Consider the following 19,114-nt stretch of genomic DNA (forward strand, 5'->3'; position numbering starts at 1 on the left):
TGGCAGTCGTGGCACTCTTTGGCCTGTGGATGCATCGCTGCAGTCTCTGCTGCCATCATCATATGGATTCTTCTTGCGTGTGTTTCTGTGTGTCCCAATTTTCCTCTTCTTATAAGGACAGCAGTCATCGGATTAGGGCTGACCTTAATCCAGCATGATCTCATTTTAACTTGATTACATCAGTGGAGACCCTATTTTCAAATAAGGTTATATTCAGAGGTACCAGGGGTTAGGATTTCAAAGTATCATTTTTAGGAACACAATTCAACTTGTAACACTCCTTACCCATCCCCCTCCTGGACTATAGCGCTGGCCTCTTACTGTATCTCCCTGAAGCCAGGGTCTCCCCTCAGTGACCTTTCCACACTATCAGTAGAATTATCTTTCTATATCGTAAAAAGAATCATATTCTCCAGCTTGATTTCCAAAGGCTAATCTCAGTTTGACAGACAAAGCCCTTCACAGCCCATTGTCATTTGAGAGTTGGACCCTTTGTCCACATGGTATAATGTGGAACAGGGACCTGTCCCCCCCATGCAGGGTCATAATTGAAGTTGGACTCGCCTACAAGGCACTGCTAATTAATCTTTCCTCCTACTGGGTGTCTGAATCATTCTGCCCCTAAGAAGATTATTTGGGAAGTGATTGGACTTCTTGCATAATTGTTTCCAGGGATGCTGTCCTTGCCTATCTTCTCAGATGTGGGTTTATTGTATTTTTACTTATTTCCTAAACTTTCCGTGGAATAAGGCAAGATCATCTTCCATAAGGTAGTTAGATTATATTAACTGATGAAACTGATATCTTCAAGACTACCCTTTCTTTCCTTACTCTACTCTGGCTAAGTACCAAATCTCCTGTGAGTTTATTTCCTGGGAAAGCATGTGGAGTGGGGAGTGTGTGTGTGTGTGTGTGTGTGTGTGTGTGTGTGTGTGTGTGTGTCTGTGTGGTGGAGGATGAAAGTACTTTACTTGAGGATAAAGACTGATGCAAATAATTTTCAGATAGAGCTCAATAGGTTTAAAACAATGTTAAGTGTCTTCCTTGCCAGTTTGCTGTCTTAGATTTTTCTGTACCTACATTTTTCTCTGATAGAAGAACAATAAAATAAATCAATTCCTAGGGTTAAGTGACTGAGTCCCTAAGAAGATCTTAAAGAAGACATTTTCCTAAGTAGCCAAATTCCAGTTAAATTTCAGTAGCATGATCTATATCTACGCAGAGAGGCAAAGAAAGAACCATATGATGTCATTTGTATCTAAAAAGTACCCTTACCTTTTTAGGTAAGAGCTGTTCATGTAGCAGCACTCAACTTAGTCCAGTGAGTTACAATGTGGAATCTGGAGTTATAGAGACTGGATTAGTAATCCTTTAATTTAAAGTCATGTGACCTCAGCCAAGTGACTATCTTCAATCCTCAGTGTCCTAGGCTGCACGAAAAGCATATGGTACAATTCCTGGCAGAATAATATTCAATAAATGTCAAATGCTGTTATTACTTTGTTGTACGAATGACCCGAAAAAGGGTCCCACCTGCATCCAAGTACATTTATGCTTCTTAATTAATGAAAATGCTGGTAGAAACTGCATAAAGGCATTTGTGTGTGTGTGTGTTTTTGAGATGGGGGTCTCACTCTGTCATCCAGGTTTGAGTGCAGTGGCGCCATCTTAGCTCACTATAACCTTCACCTCCCAGGCTCATGTAATCCTCTCACCTCAGCCTCCCAAGTATCCAGGACCACACGTGCAAACCACCATACCTGGCTAATTTTTTGTATTTTTGGTAGAGACTGGGTTTCACCATGTTGCCTAGGCTAGTCTTGAACTCCTGAACTCAAGCAATCTGCCCACCTTGGGCTCTCAAAGTGCTGGGGTTATAGGTGTGAGCCACTGTGCTCAGCCCTGCATGAGAGTCTTCTATTACAATCGATATTTTCTTTTCTTTTCTTTTCTTTTTTTTGAGACAGAATCTTGTTCTTGTTGCCCAGGCTGGAGTGCAATAGTGTCATCTTGGCTCACTACAACCTCTGCCTCCCAGCTTCAAGTGATTCTCCTGCCTCAGCCTCTTGAGAAGCTGGGATTACAGGCTTGCGCCACTACACCCAGCTAATTTTTGTATTTTTAGTAGACGTGGGGGTTACTCCATGTTGGTCAGGTTGGTCTTGAACTCTCGACCTCACGTGATCTGTCCGCCTTGGCCTCCCAAAGTGAAGTGCTGGGATGACAGGCATGAGCCACCATGCCCGGCACAACTGATATTTTCTACTGTTGGGTGATGGTGTTTTTATAAGTTGCCCTTTTGGTGACAGAAAGGAAGAATGTGCAACTGAGTAGAACAATTTTAGAGAAAAATGTAGATTATGTGTTAATTAGACTGAGGCCGTGCCTACTTCCGGAGAGTGTAAGGCAGTTTAGAAGGTAAAACACAGTATTTCTTTTTTTTTTTTTTTTTTTTTAGTTCTGTGACTCTAGCCAAAGAAAAATACAGTATTTTGCTGGGAGTAAGACAGAATTTTTATTTAGCTATATACAGCAGAAAAAGAAAAGGAGTAGAAAAAACCTGGAATGAGGCAATTAAAATGGGCAATTCTGGCAAACAGAACCGAATAAGGAAGAGTTAAAACAATGATGAGGGGCAAACCTTGAGGAGAAATTTAGTGTTGTTTGGGGATTTTTTTTTTTTTTTTGAGCTGTCACATACAGTACTTAGTGTTGGCTGGATGGATGACCCTTATCTTTCCATATGGTTATTCTCTCATAAATGTTCAAACAAAATGAGGGTTTTAAACTGTAATTAGAGCTCCTTTCTGAGATATATTCTCTCTGTAACATTTCTCTCTTTCCCACAATCAGGTGAAAATGAAATCCTTGCAACTCTGCATGCCATTTCAAGCAAAAACCAGATCTGGAGATCATATATTGGCATGGGCTATTATAACTGCTCAGTGCCACAGACGATTTTGCGGAACTTACTGGAGAACTCAGGATGGTAATGTATTTCTCAGTTCAAGAACAGGGCTACTGTGATTTGCGTAATTCTCTCCATCCTCCACCTGTCCCCATGCAGTCTCAGAACCTCCACATGGCACCCACTCCCCAGTGCTGTCTCCAAGCTCTGGGAACCTAACAGATTTCTCTGGATTGGGAAGTGTTCTTGTGCAAATGTTGAGAAACTAGAGGTTTCTTCCCACTTCCAGTCCCATGACATCTGCTAGGATGCTAAATTGTGGATCTGGTCGTCTCTTTCTCTTCTCCAACTTAATTTCTGTGCTGTATTTGAGTAAGATGTGAAACCTGCAGGTGGGCTTTACTCTCCTTGGAGACGCTGGGACTTAGGCTACTTCGGAGCTAACTCAATGAGTCAGTAGGGGAGTCTGGGAGAGAATCTTGGTCCGCTGTCTTCTGTTAGGATTTCCTTGACCACCCAACCTAGATGGAGTCTTGCTCTGTCACCAGGCTGGAGTGCAGTGGGTGATTTCAGCTCACTGCAACCTCTCCCTCCCGGGTTCAAGCGATTCTCCTGCCTCAGCCTCCTGAGTAGCTGGGATACAGGTGCCCGCCACCATGCCCTGCTAATTTTTGTGTTTTTAGTAGAGACAGGGTTTCACCATGTTGGCCAGGCTGGTCTTGAACTCCTGATCTCAGGTGGTCTGCCTGCCTCAGCTTCCCAAAATGCTGGAATTACAGATGTGAGCCGTAGCACCCAGCCTTTCTGTTAGGATTTTTAAGGGGGATGGATAATCGTGTTCCCTTACCCTCCCACCCCCCAAACTTTCGATTCACAACTGACTGACAGACATGTGTTGGAGATCATAACATAAGCTGTATTGCTGGCACTTTATGGAGAAAGAGAACACGTGCGTTCTGTAGACAGGCTCATCTAGAAAAGATGAGAAAGGCCTGAGCTATGCGTGATCAGTTACTTATTCCAGTCCCACCTCAACAGTTAGGTAAGTAACTCCTACTTCTAGATGTGTGTGTGTGTGCGTGTGTGTGTTTGCATGTGTGTGCATGTGTATCTGTCTGTCCATCTGTGTCTGTGTCTCCTGCCCACTCCCGCCCTCACTGACAGAATAACACAGAAAGCATTTCTCCTGCATTTGAGAAAATAATTCTAGTCCACTTCCATGCTATTTCATTATTTTCTGTTGCTGTTTGCTATATGATGTAAAGAACCAAATAGGCCAGATGTGGTGGCTTACGCCTGTAATCTCAGCACTTAGGGAGGCCAAGGCGGGCTGATCACCTGAGTTCGGGAGTTTGAGACCAGCCTGATCAACATGTGGAAACCCTGTCTCTACTAAAAATACAATATTAGCCAGGCATGGTGGCACATGCCTGTAATCCCAGCTACTCAGGAGGCTGAGGCAGGAGAATCCCTTAAACCTGGGAGGCAGAGGTAGCAGTGATCCCAGATGGCGCCATTGCACTCCAGCCTGGATAACAAGAGTGAAACTTTGTCTCAAAAAAAGAAAAAGAGAGAATCGGCTTGAATCTGGGAGGCAGATATTGCAGTGAGCGGAGATCACACCACTGCATTCCAGCCTGAGTGACAGAGCGAGACTCCGTCTCCAAAAAAAAAAAAAAAAAAAGAAAGAAAAAATGGCAAAGACCACAGCTGCCTGGGAAGACTGAAGAATGAAATTTCAGAAGAATGTCAGGTGAGGAGCAAGGTCATGCTAGGTGAAAAAGATTCTAGACTGAAGGGACACCACAGAAAAGAAAGCATGGAAAGGCGTGGCTTGAGGAAAATGAGAGGAGTCCTGGGTTTGTCCTCAGGTCGGGAAGCTGAGGCTTGAAGAATGAGCAGATAAGAGAAATGGAATGCCTGCCATCCTCAGACCTGTGTCCAATACCTCTGTCCATGCATCATCAGGCAGATCAACATCCAGAACACACTTCACTTTTTTTGTGCCTTTTTTTTCTCATGGAGGAAGAGGTTTGTAGTAGTAGCAGTGTAATCTGCAAGGCCAGGCTCTAAAACCAACCAGTCTGCTGAAAACCTAAGCTACTTCAAGCCAGAGTTTCTTTTTATAAGTGTTAAGAAAATTTGAAATATATATCCAACATCTAATACTTGAAATAGATAACTGATACATAATATTTGAAATATATAATATATCCTCTTTTTTCTTTTTTTGAGACAGTTTCCCTCTGTTGCCCAGGCTGGAGTGCAATGGTGTGATCTTGGCTCACTGCAACCTCCGCCTCCCGGGCTCAAGTGATTCTCATGCCTCAGCTTCCCTAGTAGCTGGGACTACAGGCGTGCACCAGTACTCCCATCTAGCTTTTGTGTTTTTAGTAGAGACAGGGTTTCGCCACGTTGGCCAGGCTGGTCTTGAACTCCTAGCCTCAAGTGATCCGCCTGTCTTGGCCTCCCAAAGCGCTGGGATTACAGGTGTAAGTCATTGTACCCAGCTATGAAATATATAATATATCCTTTAAAGTTCTTTTTATTTTTATTTTTGTAGAGATGAGGTCTTGCTATGTTACTCTGGCTGGTCTCGAACTCTTGGGCTTAAATGATTTTCCCACAGTCTCCGAAAGTGTTGGGATTACAGGCATGAACCACCACACCCGGCTATATATAATAACACACATATATGTAACGTTTATGTGCAGTTTTAAGAATAGCAGAACAAACCAGGCATGGTGGCTTACACTGTAGTCCCAGTACTTTGGGAGACCAAGGCTGGTGGATCACAAGGTCGGGAGTTCAAGACCAGCCTGGCCAATATGGTGAAACACCGTCTCTACTAAAAATACAAAAATTAGCCAGACATGGTGGCACTTGCCTGTAGTCCCATCTACTCAGGATTCAGCCTCACTCTGTCACCCAGGGTGGAGTGCAGTGGTGCGATCTCAGCTCACTGCAACCTCTGCCTCCCAGGTTTGAGTAATTCTCCTGCATCAGCCTCCCAAGTAGCTGGGATTACAGACGTGCGTCAGCATCCCCAGCTAAGTTTTGTATTTTTAGTAGAGATGGGGTTTCGCCATGTTCGCCAGGCTGGTCTCGAACTCCTGACCTTGTGATCCGCCTGCCTTGGCCTCCCAAAGTGCTGGGAATACAGGCATGAGCCACTGTACTCAGCCGATCTGATGGTTTTATGTGTTTGGTAGTTTCCTCTGTGTGCATTCTCCCTCCTGTCGCCTAGTGAAGGTGCTTTGCTTCCCCTTTGCTTTCCATCATGATTGTAAGTTTCCTGAGGCTTCCCCAGACATGTGGAATTGAGTCAATTAAACCTCTTTCCTTTATTAAAAAAAAAAATAAAGAGAGAGTGAAAGAAGCAAATAGAGGTTTACATTTCAATACCAAACAAGAAAACACCTTGGACCTCCCTTGACAGGCAGAAGCCATGGTTCCAAAAGTGTCTGAGGGCAGTTCAGGACATCTGCCTCTTCTGTTCATTGGGAAATAATGTCTAACTGGAGGAGGAACGGTGGGCTCTTCTTTCCCATGTTTTTGGATTGGTGCCATTTTATACACCAGAAACTTTGAGTTGAAATTTTATTTTAAATGATGCATTAGTCTTAAAAGGAAGACATCTTATTTGAAAATATAGGTGCATACTTTTTATTTCCAGTATGGAAACAAATCAACCATAGATGGAGTATGATGATAATTCCTAGGTGATTTTTGATGTTAGTTTGTGTAAGAGGTAACTTTAATTTCTAGCAGGATCATTACAATGTGAGGACAGAATAGTTACCTCTGCAATTCAAAGGTATTCCTAGCAAGGGGCACAGATTGTCTTTCAGATTAATGTATGTAAAAACCAACTTTACTAAAGGGAATGTAAGCTTCCCTAAATGGGAAATCATAAGTTGCATCAACAGGAGCTTTTGAAATATCCAAGTACATGCTGTCAATCAATGAGTGTTAACAATTTGGTCAACACTTTGCATCTTTGCTTTTCCATCATTGCAAATGTAGTCCTGGTGCATGCACGTGCTTTGTCCTAGGTGCAATTATTTTCATCATATCATTATAGGAGCTGAATCTCTCAGTACAGTCACTCCTGTATTGCTGTTCCTGCACATAACTCTTAGCTTCAATATGCTCCACTTCTTTATTAATAAGGGGACAGGAAAATCAAATAACTAGTTTCTCTGTAGTGTATGTCAATGCATTTGCATTGATGAAGGCTTCTTTTTCACTGTGGTATCGGTAAATATTTGAATGGTAAACTCCGAGGTTGATTTGAAAAGAAAATGGCCTGTTTCTCTTCCCCCTTAAGAAAAGCCTCAAAAGTACATGAATGGGCTGCAGCGTTCCAGCCATCTGAATACTGGCCAGTAGCCCTTGCTCTTGGTGGCTGTACAGAATATTCACCATATTGCTTTCAGGCTGTGGGCAGATGTTAATTTACTGTAGGAGCAGCCAGTGTTTTGAGAAGGAGATGACGTTGTCCTGTACTTTTCATTTGCTTTTCGGGTGCATTTTAAATACTGTTTCATTCTATTCTCTGAAAGCTGATCTGAACCAGAGAGTGATACCGCACCCCACCAGCACTGATAGGGAGGGCTGTGCACATGTGGGCGGTAGACTTCACATTATCATCCTTCTGAATGGTTTCCATAGAGATGGAACCAACAAATTCCGGTGACGTGAGGGGAAAATAAATGGATAACATAGCCTTGAAAGAAAACAAATGTTTGGGCTCCTGAAAGAAAATTTACATCAGATCTAGAATTTATTTTATGGGGTTCACTCTTGCGTATTTTCAACCACTGATAACATCAGAACATTTACATTTTCCTCATAGCTATTTCTGTTTGGTATAATTTTGGCAGCAGGATTAAAATGAGAGAATCTCAGGAGTGTTTGTCCTGCAAACCCCCATGACACCCTTTCCCAATTCCAAAGAAAGTCACAGCCAAAATGATAGAGAACACTGATTATTTTGGGTTAACTGTTAATGCCATGTTGAATATATCAAGCATCCTATTTGAGCTAAACTAAATGCCTTCTTGGACGTGCAGATACCTTTTTATATTTTAAAATATATTTAGAAACAAACCAATGGAGTTAGTCAGTTGGAACATAGACATTATAGACACATTTTATTACTCACTATGTTTTACTTAATTGAGTCAAACTCTTGTAAGCATGACAGCTAGGCCTTTTGATAATAATTTTCTCCTGAAATGAGGGTTATGTATCGTCCCTCAGATCTGAGGCTTACTGTCCTTTAATAGATCATTGTTAAGAGCATTAATACCCGTTTTATTTCAGTAGTGCCAAAAACCTGTTGACTAATAGAAGAAGTTTACATGTAAAAGGAGTGAGATTACATATTTATCATCTTTGCAAGACAACAATTTTAAAGGTCTCTACCTTTAGCAGTGATAAACAACATTAACCTCACCTTGGACTTATAAAAGGGTTGAGAGAGAAATATTACATAAGGGATGAAAAGGATGTAATGAATTTGAATAAAAAATCGTTTTTAAGTGGTAATATCTAATAATATCTAAATTGAATTCTGGGGAAGTCCTTTTGGGAAAGGCCTATCAGCATATGCTTTAAAAAAATTTTTTTGAAGATGATAACAAAAAAACCCCCAACTTTTCAAGAGCCAATGGGTCACTGAAAATACTGATCCTAAGTCAGGTATGTTGGCTTATGCCTGTGGTCCAGCTCCTTGGGAGGCCAAGGCAGGAAGATCACATGAGTCCAGAAGTTTGAGGCTGTAGTGCCCAATCATCGCACCTGTTAATAGCCACTACACTCCAGCCTGGTCAGCGTAGCAAAACCCTGTATACAAATAACAGAAAAGAAAATACTGTTCGGGCCGGGTGCGGTGACTCACGCCTGTATCCCAGCACTTGGGAGGCTGAGGTGGGCAGATCACTTGAGGTCAGGAGTTCAAGACCAGCCTGACCAACATGGCAAAACTCTGTCTCTACTAAAGATACAAAAAAATTAGCCAGATGTGGTGGTGGGTGCCTGTAATCTCAGCAACTCGGGAGGCTGAGGCAGGAGAATCACTTGAATCTGGGAGGAGGAGGCTGCAGTGAGTGGAGATTACGCCACTGTACTCCAGCCTGGGCGACAGTGAGACTCCGTTTCAAAAAAAAGAAAATACTAGTTATATACTAAGTCTTTTTTTTTTTTTTTTGTAAGACAGGGTCTCCATCTGTCACTTAGACTAGAGTACAGTGGTGCTGTAATAGCTCACTGTAAACTGGAGCTCATGGGCTTAAGTAGTCCTGCCCAGCCTTCTGAGTAGGTGGGACTTACTGGTGTAAGCCACCTCGACAGGCTAATTTTTTTTTTTTTAATAGAGACGGGGTTTCACCATGTTGGCAGGATGGTCTCTATCTCTTGACCTCCCTTGTGATCTGCCCACCTCGGCCTCCCAAAGAGCTGGGATTACAGGTGTGAGCCACCGTGCCCGGCCCTAATTTTTTATTTTAATTTTTAATAGAGACAAGGTTCTTGAACTACTTGCCTCAAGAGATTTTCCTCCCAAAGTGCTGAGATTACAGCTGTGAGCCACCACACCTGGCCTGTATACTGAGTCTTAAAACACATATAGACAGACACGTATAGGCAAAAGCTAGGGATTTTAAAAGTTTTTGAGTGTCCTTATAAGTGCAAAAGAATCTACAGATGCTAATTTACAGTTGCTATTATTCACTTGAATAACCTTTGGAAAGTACATTAATCTGATTTGAGCATTAAGAAAAGTCTCTCATATAGGCGATGTCATTTCCATTGAGAGCCAAGAGATATTGGCTAGAGTGAGGTTTAGCTATTTGTCCCAGTTCACAAGTACACTCATGCCCTGTGTAGTGATGTTTCAGTCAGTGACAGATTGTGTGTATGACATTGGTCCTGTAAAATTATACTTCTATATTTTTACTGTACCTTTTCTATATTTAGAAACACAAATACTTAACCATTGCATTACAATTGCCTATAGTATTCAGTACAGTAACGTGCTGTACATGTTGGTAGCCTGGGAGTGATAGGCTATGCCATGTAGCATAGGTGTGTAGTAGGCTATACCTTCTAAGTATGTGTAAATACACTCTGAGGTTCACACAACAATGACTCAATCACCTAATGATGCATTTCTCAAAACATGTCTCTGTTGTTAAGCCATGCATGATTGTAGAAAGTAAGATTAAGGCTTGGCACAGTGGCTGACCCCTGTTATCCCAGCAATTTGGGAGGCTGAGGTAGAAGGATCACATGAGCCCAGGAATTTGAGACCAGCCTGGACAACATAGTGAAACCCTGTCTCTACAAAAAAGAAAAAAATTAAAACCCAGAGCTTCAGCTGGGCATGGTGGCTCATACCTGTAATCTCAACACTTTGAGAGGCTGAGGTGGGTGAGTCACTCAGCCTAGGAGTTTGAGACCAGCCTGGCCAATGTGGTGAAACTTCATCCCTACGAAAAAATGTTAAAATTGGCTGGGCATGATGGTGCATGCCTGTAGTCCCAGCTACTCCAGAGGCTGAGGTGGGAGGATTGCTTGAGCCCAGGAGGTGGAGGTTGCAATGAGCCAAGATCAGGCCATTCACTACAGCTTGCATGACAGAGCAAGACCCTACCCTGTCTCACAAAACAAAACAAAAACCCAGTGCTTCTTAATACTTAGTATTTTTGAAGATGCAGGGAAATCTGTGAATTGTACTGCTTAAGAGAATACAGAAAGATCTGCTCTTTCTGAAGAGGAACATGGCGCTATGTGCTGGGAGCCTTAGAACTAATTATCAGGCTGGGCAAGGTGGCTCACACCTGTAATTCCAGCACTTTGGGAGGCCAAGGCGGATGGATCACCTGAGGCTGGGAGTTCGAGACAAGCCTAGCCAACATGGCAAAACCTCATCACAACAAAAAATACAAAATTTAGTTGGGCGTGGTGTTGCGTGCCTGTTATACCAGCCACTCGGGAGGCCGAGGCAGGAGAATCGTTTAACCCAGGAGGCAGAGGTTGCACTGAGCCGAGAACTAGCCACTACACTCCAGTGTGGGTGACAGAGCAAGCCTCCATCTCAAAAAAAAAAAAAAAAAAAAAAAAAACCAATTATCATATGATTTGGAATTCTACTTCTAAGAATTTATCCTAAGGAAATAAGACAAAGATAAGGATCTTCACTATTATGCTATTTCTAATATTTGAAATCAAAAGTAATATTCAACTGGAAGGAACTTGTTAAATAAATCAAGATTTACATGAAGAAATTATAACTTAAATAATTTATTTAAGTTACAATAAATATATTTATAAATAAATTATTTAATACCATAGAGCAGTTAAAATTATGTTTTTGAATAATATTTAAAGATGTTAGAAAGTGTTTATGGAGTAATGTTAACTGAAAAATGTTAGGATACAGAAATTTATTTTATTTTTAGTAGATACAGAGTCTCACTATGTTGCCCAAGTTGGTCTCGAACTCCTGGTGCAAGAAGTGATCCTCCTACTTTGGCCTCCCAAAGTGTTGAGATTATAGGTGTGAGCCTTCATGCTTCTAAGTATATACTTCTAAGTATAAATAGATTATGATGTAGAAAGGGATTGAAAAAAATGCACCTGAATGTTAACTGTAGTTATGTTAAAGTTTGGGGATTATGAATGATTTTATTTCTCAATAGTTATCTGGGTTTTCCAATTTGTTACAATGAACGTGTGTAATGTAATCATTAAAAAAAGTAGTAAATGTGTTCCTGACACATAGGAGATGGTTAATGAATGGTAGCTGGTGTCTTTTAACACTTGGAACATACAATAAATAGAAAATTTAGGGTTAATCATTTCACCACCCAGAGAAAACTGGCTTACATTTTGGTTCACCTACTTTTTTTACAAATTTATAAAAACGAGATCATTTTGTATTTTAATTATTATTATTATTATTATTATTTTTGGAGACAGGTCTCACTCCCATCACCCATGCAGGAGTGCAGTGGTGTGATCACGGCTTATTGCAGCCTCAACCTATCCTCCAGCCTCATGTTTTTGCTTTATTATTATTATTATTTTTGAGACAGAGTGTCACTCTGTTGCCCATGCTGGAGTGCAGTGGCGCAGTCTCGGCTCACTGCAACCTCCATCTCCCAGGTTAAAGTGATTCTTCTGCCTTAGCCTCCCAAGTAGCTGGGACTACAGGTGGGCACCACCACGCCTGGATAATTTTTGTATTTTTAGTAGAAGGTTTCAGCATATTGACCAGGCTGATCTCGAACTCCTGACTTCATGATCTTTGCGCCTCAGACTCCCAAAGTGCTGAGATTACAGGTGTGAGCCACCACGCCTGGCCTGATTTTTATATATAGAGAGAGAGGTGAGGTCTCATATGTTGCCCAGGCTCGTCTCAAACTCCTGGGATCAAGTGATCACCCGCCTCAGCCTCCCAAAGTGCAAGAATTACAGATGTGAGCCATCGCTCCCAGCCTCCATCTACTTTTCTTTCTTTCTTTTTTGAAAGCTTTGAAACCAATGTCTTATCTCTGACAGGGAGTGTGGGGGGGAGGTTGCCTTTCCAAGCAGTACAATGTCAAGACTTTGAAATAATTTCCTGATATTTGTTTGTACTGGTGTGTATCTGTTTGTATGTGTATGTGTGTGCGTATGTGAGAGAGAGAGAGAGAGTGTGTGTGTGTGTGAGAGGGAGAGATAGAGAGTGTGTGTGTGTGTGTGTGTGTCTGTATACGGCAGAATGGATTTTTCTTGAACAGCCTGGTTTAGCAATTGTAGATTAGTTTGCCAAATTCTAAGTGGGTGGTGAACTGGAATGAATGAGGCACACAATACATGGTGCTGGCAAATAGAAAGGGAAATCTGAACAGAAATGGGGTCATACAAAAGGCATAGACAGCAGGCAGGCAGTTGTGATCTCAAATCAGACAAGGTCTACACACACGGCTTGACACCTTGAAGACAGATGTGGCACTACTCCAGCCAACTACTTAGATTGCCTGGCTAATAAAAAACTTTCATTTTACTCAGAGTCATTATTTGCCATGTAGAAACACACACACGCTCAGGTATACACACATACAAGCTGGTCCAGCTGATAAATAGGAAAGACTTAGTATATCCATAAAGACAGGCCCAGGATATACAATAGGAAGAGAGAGAACAATGCTCCAGAGAACTGATGATAGCACAGAAAATAACAGGAAAAACAAGAAAAGTGTCTGCTAAAAAGGAAATGGTAATTAGACAATATGTATATAATACTCTGCATTCACTGAAAATGATGCTGTAAAAAATATTTGCTGATGTGGGAGATGTTCACGATATACTAATTTTAAAAGTAAAATAGGCCGGGCGTGGTGGCTCTCACCCATAAAGATGAAGGAACCAAATTGGTTAACTCACATATCGAAAGCCACATTCTTGGCTAATAATTGAAGGAGTTAAGTTAGAATCCATGTTTATGCTACCTTCTAAATATTTCTGTCTTAGAATTTCAATAGCTATGGAGTTAACTGCCACAGACTCTTAGTAACTAGATAGTGAGAATTCTTAAATAGACCTCTATTAATTTCTTAGCATGTAGAACTTCTCCAGATTATAGCATAAAATAAAGATTTTAAATGAATAAAGAAAATGTTTTGAGTATTACCTGTTAGATTATTGGATGCTTTCCTATCACAAACTTTGAATAAGTTCTTCTTTTATCTAGGGGAAATATAAACCAAGTGAAATTTCTGTTTATAATATTATAGATAGGCTCAAGTGGATTTTAAGAGCCAGCTCATAATAACACACACACACACACACACACACACACACACACACAGAGATTGTTAAAAATAGAATATTAAAAAAAAACAGAGGGAGGTCCAATGCAGTGGCTCATGCCTGTAATCCCAGCACCAGCACTTTGGGAGGCTGAGACATGTGGATTGCTTGAGCTCAGGAATTGAAGACCAGCTTGGGCAACATGGCAAAACCCTGGATCTACAAAAAATACAAACATTAGCAGAGCCTGATGGCATGTGCTTGTTGTCCCAGCCGCTTGGGAGGCTGAGGCCAGAGGATCTCTTGAGCCTTAGACATTGAGGCTACAGTGAGCCGTGATCATGCCATTGCACTCCAGCCTGGGTGACAAAGCGAAACCCTGTCTGAAAAACAAAAAATACAAACCAAAAACAAGAAAACCAGAGAGATAGGAAAATAAGTACTGCTTATCCCCAAACAAAGGGTAATATTGTTACTATGATTTAATTTAAGCTTCTTTACAAAGGCCAAAAAGAAGCTTACTGATGTGTTATGTAATTCTCCTCAAGGTAGGCAAATTATTTTCAGGTACTGAATCCTAAAATGAAAGCATTTCATGTGCCTCTGTAAACAGCAGAGTCAGAGTCTGTACAAGACCTTTTGTTTCCCTTGCAGGATCACCCAGTATACTCCATACCAGCCCGAAGTGTCTCAGGGGAGGCTGGAGAGTTTACTCAACTACCAGACCATGGTGTGTGACATCACAGGCCTGGACATGGCCAATGCATCCCTGTTGGATGAGGGGACTGCAGCCGCAGAGGCGCTACAGCTGTGCTACAGGTAAGAGGCTCACCCTGAGATGCCTCCAGTCTCTCTCCAGCACGGTCAAGCTCCACAGTACCTGTCAGTGCCCAGTGACGTCTCTCTCTCTCCCTTTCTCACTCACTCTCTCTCTCTCCCTTTCTCACTCAATCTCTCTCTCTCTCCATCTCTCTCTCTCAAACACACACACACACACACACACACACACACACTCTTATTAAGTCCGGAGGTAATGTTAGGCTTAGGGATGTTTATGGCAACCCCAAGATTTTGTCAAGGAACCATGCTCCTCTCACTCCACCATCTCTGTGATGCTTTAACCCTGCTAGAAGACAACCTCAGGAGTTCTAGCCTAGCCGTGACTTATGCACCCAGGAAAATCAGGGAAGGGTAAGGGAGACTTGTAGCTAAATAAGCCCTCTTTAAACAAATGTTTGGAAGCCCCACTCAACAACTTACACTTCATTGGCCACCCCTTCCTGCAGGTGACCTAAAGAAAGAACTTTTTAGATGGGCACACTGCTGTTCCCCCCATGTATTCGAGTCCTGTTCATTGGGGTGAAGGGAGGAATAGATAGGTAGGAAGTGGCAATCTGCAATGTAATAGAAAATATCACCGTCTTTTATGATTATGAAGAATATTGTTCTTAGGTTATATTTGTTTATAGCTTGTTTTGTTTGTTTGTTTGTTTTTTGAGATGGAGTCTTTCTCTGTCGCTCAGGCTGGAGTGCAATGGTGCGATCTCAGCTCACTGCAACCTCTGCCTCCTGAGTTCATGTGATTCTCTTGCCTCAGCCTCCTGAGTAGCTGGGATTATGGGCGCGTGCCACCATGGCTGGCTATTTAGGCCATTTTCATATTTTACTAAAATACGCCATATTGGCCAAGCTGGTCTTGAACTCTTGATGTCAAGTGATCCACCTGCCTTGACCTCCCAAAGTGCTGGGATTACAGGCCTGAACCACCACGCCCAGCCTTGTTTTCTTTTTATAGTATATTGTGAATATTTCTTTAGTCAGCTTTCTAGAGTATGACTTTTTAAAGAAACTGAAAAACTCAGAAGTTCAAAACCTAGGGGTTGGATATTTCCTCCTGGCAGCCGCCCACTGTGAGTACCCACAGAGCCCCCTGCCCAGGCACAGGGTCCTTGCTGTGCGCATGACACCCCTTGATGGCCTCCGTATTTTGAGAGCTCCCAGGGTCCTTCTGGGTGTCTCCATTCGGATTTTGGTTGGGGTGGGGGAAGATCAGACAGGAAGGCCGGGGTTGGCAGGTGGGGGTTGAAGACATCAGCTCATTTGGTGAGGGGACTATTTTTGGAAGGAAGGAGATGGAGCCGGTGCCAGGTCCCCCACTGGGAGGTGCTGGCATGGAGGAGCAGCTGAGTGCAGGCCTGGGGGCTGTGAGGGTAGCTCCAGGGGCCAGGAGGGTTGTTCAGGGGACAGGGAGAGGTCAGATAGGGCAAGGCAGTGAGGCTAGGGCGGCAACGTGATCTTAAGCAGCTGACTCGGCGCCTTGCTTTGGGAGGGCAGAGGGCAGGAGCAGGGGAGGGGGAAGCCCAATTAGGAGTGGACTTTAGATAGATGTGGCTGGGAGTGGGGGTGAGGGTGCTGCTCCCAGGGCGAGTGTGGGTCAGATGTGAGGATCCCCCCATAACACACACACACACACGACTGAACACCCGGGAGCCTCCCCATTGTTCCAAACCTTGGCAGTAGAGCTGAGTGTAAAGGTGTGAGGGTCTCTGGTTGGGGTGTGACAGCATAGCGACAAAGGTCCTGGCACTGGCCAACGGTGGGTTCTCAGGCCTGTAGTGTAGGACTTCTGGTATCTCCATGGCACTGGCATGGAAATGCCATACTTTATTTACTCTCTCATCTATTACACATTTAGTTTGTTTCCATCTTTTACTGTTATTAATAGTATTTCATGTGCATCCTTACAATACATCTTTGTTAAAACTTCTGATTGTATCCTGAAGAGCCATTTCTAGAGGTGGAGTTACTGAATCAGGATGGAAATCCACAGTGGTTCTCCAGTTCATCCCCTTCCTTCATTTGCCTTGCCAGTACTCAGGAGTGTACCTTCCTGGTAGAATTCTCATGTAGATGGTCATCTGGTTGGGAAAGGTGCCCACATGCATGCTGTGTCTTAGGTTTTGTGCCCCTAGTCCTGAGTGCCCATGTAAACCTCGTTTTTGGCTTCTGTAGACTTGGGGTGAAGAGCGAGCCCCATGCTTGCTCAGCAGGTTTACGGGCCTCTGGTGCATTCCAGCCATAGGCCTTTCTGATTCCTGAATGGCTGTTGGGGGTGGGTTCGGGTTGTCCCTTTTGTCAGGGACAGACAGCAACAAAGGAGTGCCGTCCACCTACCTCTGGTTGTTATTCTCAACTTTTCACTAATTTTCTTTTTTTTTTTTTTTTTTTTTTGAGATGGAGTTTTGCTCATTACCCAGGCTGGAGTGCAATGGCGCGATCTCGGCTCACCGCAACCTCCGCCTCCCGGGTTCAGGCAATTCTCCTGCCTCAGCCTCCTGAGTAGCTGGGATTACAGGCACGCGCCACCATGCCCAGCTAATTTTTTGTATTAGTAGAGACGGGGTTTTACCATGTTGACCAGGATGGTCTCGATCTCTTGACCTAGTGATCCACCCGCCTTGGCCTCCCAAAGTGCTGGGATTACAGGCTTGAGCCACTGCGCCTGGCCTCAACTTTTCACTAATTTTCATCTTACCTCTTTTTTAGAAAATTGCTTTTTATCTTATTTATTTTTTTGAGGCAGGGTTTGACTTTTGTCACCCAGGCTGGAGTGCACAATCTCAGCTCACTGCAGCCTTGACCTCCCCGGTTGAAGTGATCCTCCTACCTCATCCCCCCAAAGTAGCTGGGACTATAGGCCCATGTCACCATGCCCATCTATTTTTTGTAGAGATGGAGTCCCAGCTGGTCTTGAACTTCTGAGCTCAAGCAATCCACCTGACTCAGCCTCCCAAAGTGCAAGGATTACAGGTGTGAGCCACCATGAGCAGCCAATTTTTTTTTTTTCATACAAAAACTGGCTGGGCATGGTGGCACATGCCTGTAGTCCCAACTATGGAGGAGCAGAGTGCTGAGGCGGAAGGATCGATTGAGCCTGGGAGGTTGAGGTTGCAATGAGTTGTGGTTGCGCCACTGCACTCCAGCTTAGGTGACAGAGTGAGACCCTGTCCCCCCTAAAAAATTAAATAAAAATAAATAAATAAAATACTTAATTAATTAATTTATATATGTATGTATGTATTTATTCGAGACAGAATCTCACTCTGTGGCCCAGGCTGCAGTGCAGTGGTGCAATCTCAGCTCACTGCAACCTCTGCCTCCTGGGTTCAAACAGTTCTTCCTCAGCCTCCCGAGTAGCTGGGATTACAGACAGGCGCCACCACACCTGGCTAAGTTTTGTAGTTTTAGTAGAGCTGGGGTTTTGCCATGTTGGCCAGGCTGCTTTGAATTCCTAACCTCAGGTGATCCACCCGTCTTGGCCTTTCATAGTGCTGGGATTACAGGCGTGAGCCACTGCACCTGGTCAGTTTTCACTTGTATCTAATCCATTTCATTTGTTTTATTTTCTTTTTCTTCATGGTATATTTTGAAACATTTGGAACCATTTTTAAAAAATTGTTATTGAATAAACATAGAAATTGAACCATCTTGAGACTGACTTTCTAAACGGGGTTTGAATGGGAATTGGATCTGTGAGGAAATGCTAATCAGTAAATGCTATTAGTTACTGATGACTCAGTATTTTTTATACTGTGCTTACACTTACCCTAGGTACCGTGTTTGCTTTGCATTCTTAGAAGGTAGTCTGATTTATTTAATGTTCATGTTAGAATGTGCTTTTTCTTTTCAACAGACACAACAAGAGGAGGAAATTCTTTGTTGACCCCCGTTGCCACCCACAGACAATAGCTGTTGTCCAGACTCGAGCCAAGTAATTAATTTTATTCGTATTTTAAACTCAAGATAATGTTGTGTTCATCTCCTGCTGTGTCTTTGTCTTTCTCACTTCCAAACTCATTGGAGGTAAATCTGAAACAGGCTTTTTTGCTGTTTAAATTGGGGTTGCTGAGTTTTGCCTTCCCTCTCACTTTCTTCCAGGGATCTCTGGTAAGTAAACTGTGTTAGAATTGAGCGGGGAAATACACAGTTTCCACTGCTTTATACAGCGGTGGCTTACACCTGTAATCCCAGCACTTTGGGAGACCGAGGCAGGTGGATCACAAGGTTAGGAGATTGAGACTGTCCTGGCCAACTTGGTGAAACCCCCATCTGTTCTAAAAATACAAAAATTAGCTGGGTGTGGTGGCATGTGCCTGTAATCTCAGCTACTCGGAAGGCTGAGGCAGGAGAATCGCTTGAACCAGGGAGTTGGAGGTTGCACTGAGCCAAGAGGGTGCCACTGCACTCCAGCCTGGGCAAAAGAGTGAGGCTCTGTCTCAAAAAAAAAAAAAAAAAATTGTTTTCATCAAGTCAGGTTTTGGAATGTTTGAAAAACAGAGAGAAAAATGGGATTCAGATACAACCGTTAGGATTTTGTGTGTATTCCTTGCAAATGTAGTTTACAGA

General features: G+C 42.9%; 1 protein-coding gene across 2 annotated transcripts in view; it reads left to right on the top strand.

The window, feature by feature from the left end:
- GLDC (glycine decarboxylase) overlaps positions 1-19,114 on the top strand; it is a 110,468-nt gene that overhangs the window by 21,397 nt on the left and 69,957 nt on the right. Inside the window, exons 3-5 of one of the 2 annotated variants that reach the window (XM_064381851.1) lie at positions 2,854-2,989; positions 14,363-14,527; positions 18,402-18,479. In XM_064381851.1, the coding sequence (XP_064237921.1) occupies positions 2,854-2,989; positions 14,363-14,527; positions 18,402-18,479 (379 nt within the window). Of the gene's footprint in view, positions 1-2,853; positions 2,990-4,471; positions 4,662-14,362; positions 14,528-18,401; positions 18,480-19,114 lie in introns of those variants that run through there. The other variant, XM_064381855.1, reaches the window with a different exon arrangement.

Source organism: Aotus nancymaae, unplaced genomic scaffold (genome assembly GCF_030222135.1).
Source record: "Aotus nancymaae isolate 86718 unplaced genomic scaffold, 86718_ANA_hifiasm-v0.15.2.pri h1tg000003l, whole genome shotgun sequence".
Taxonomy (NCBI): domain Eukaryota; kingdom Metazoa; phylum Chordata; class Mammalia; order Primates; family Aotidae; genus Aotus; species Aotus nancymaae.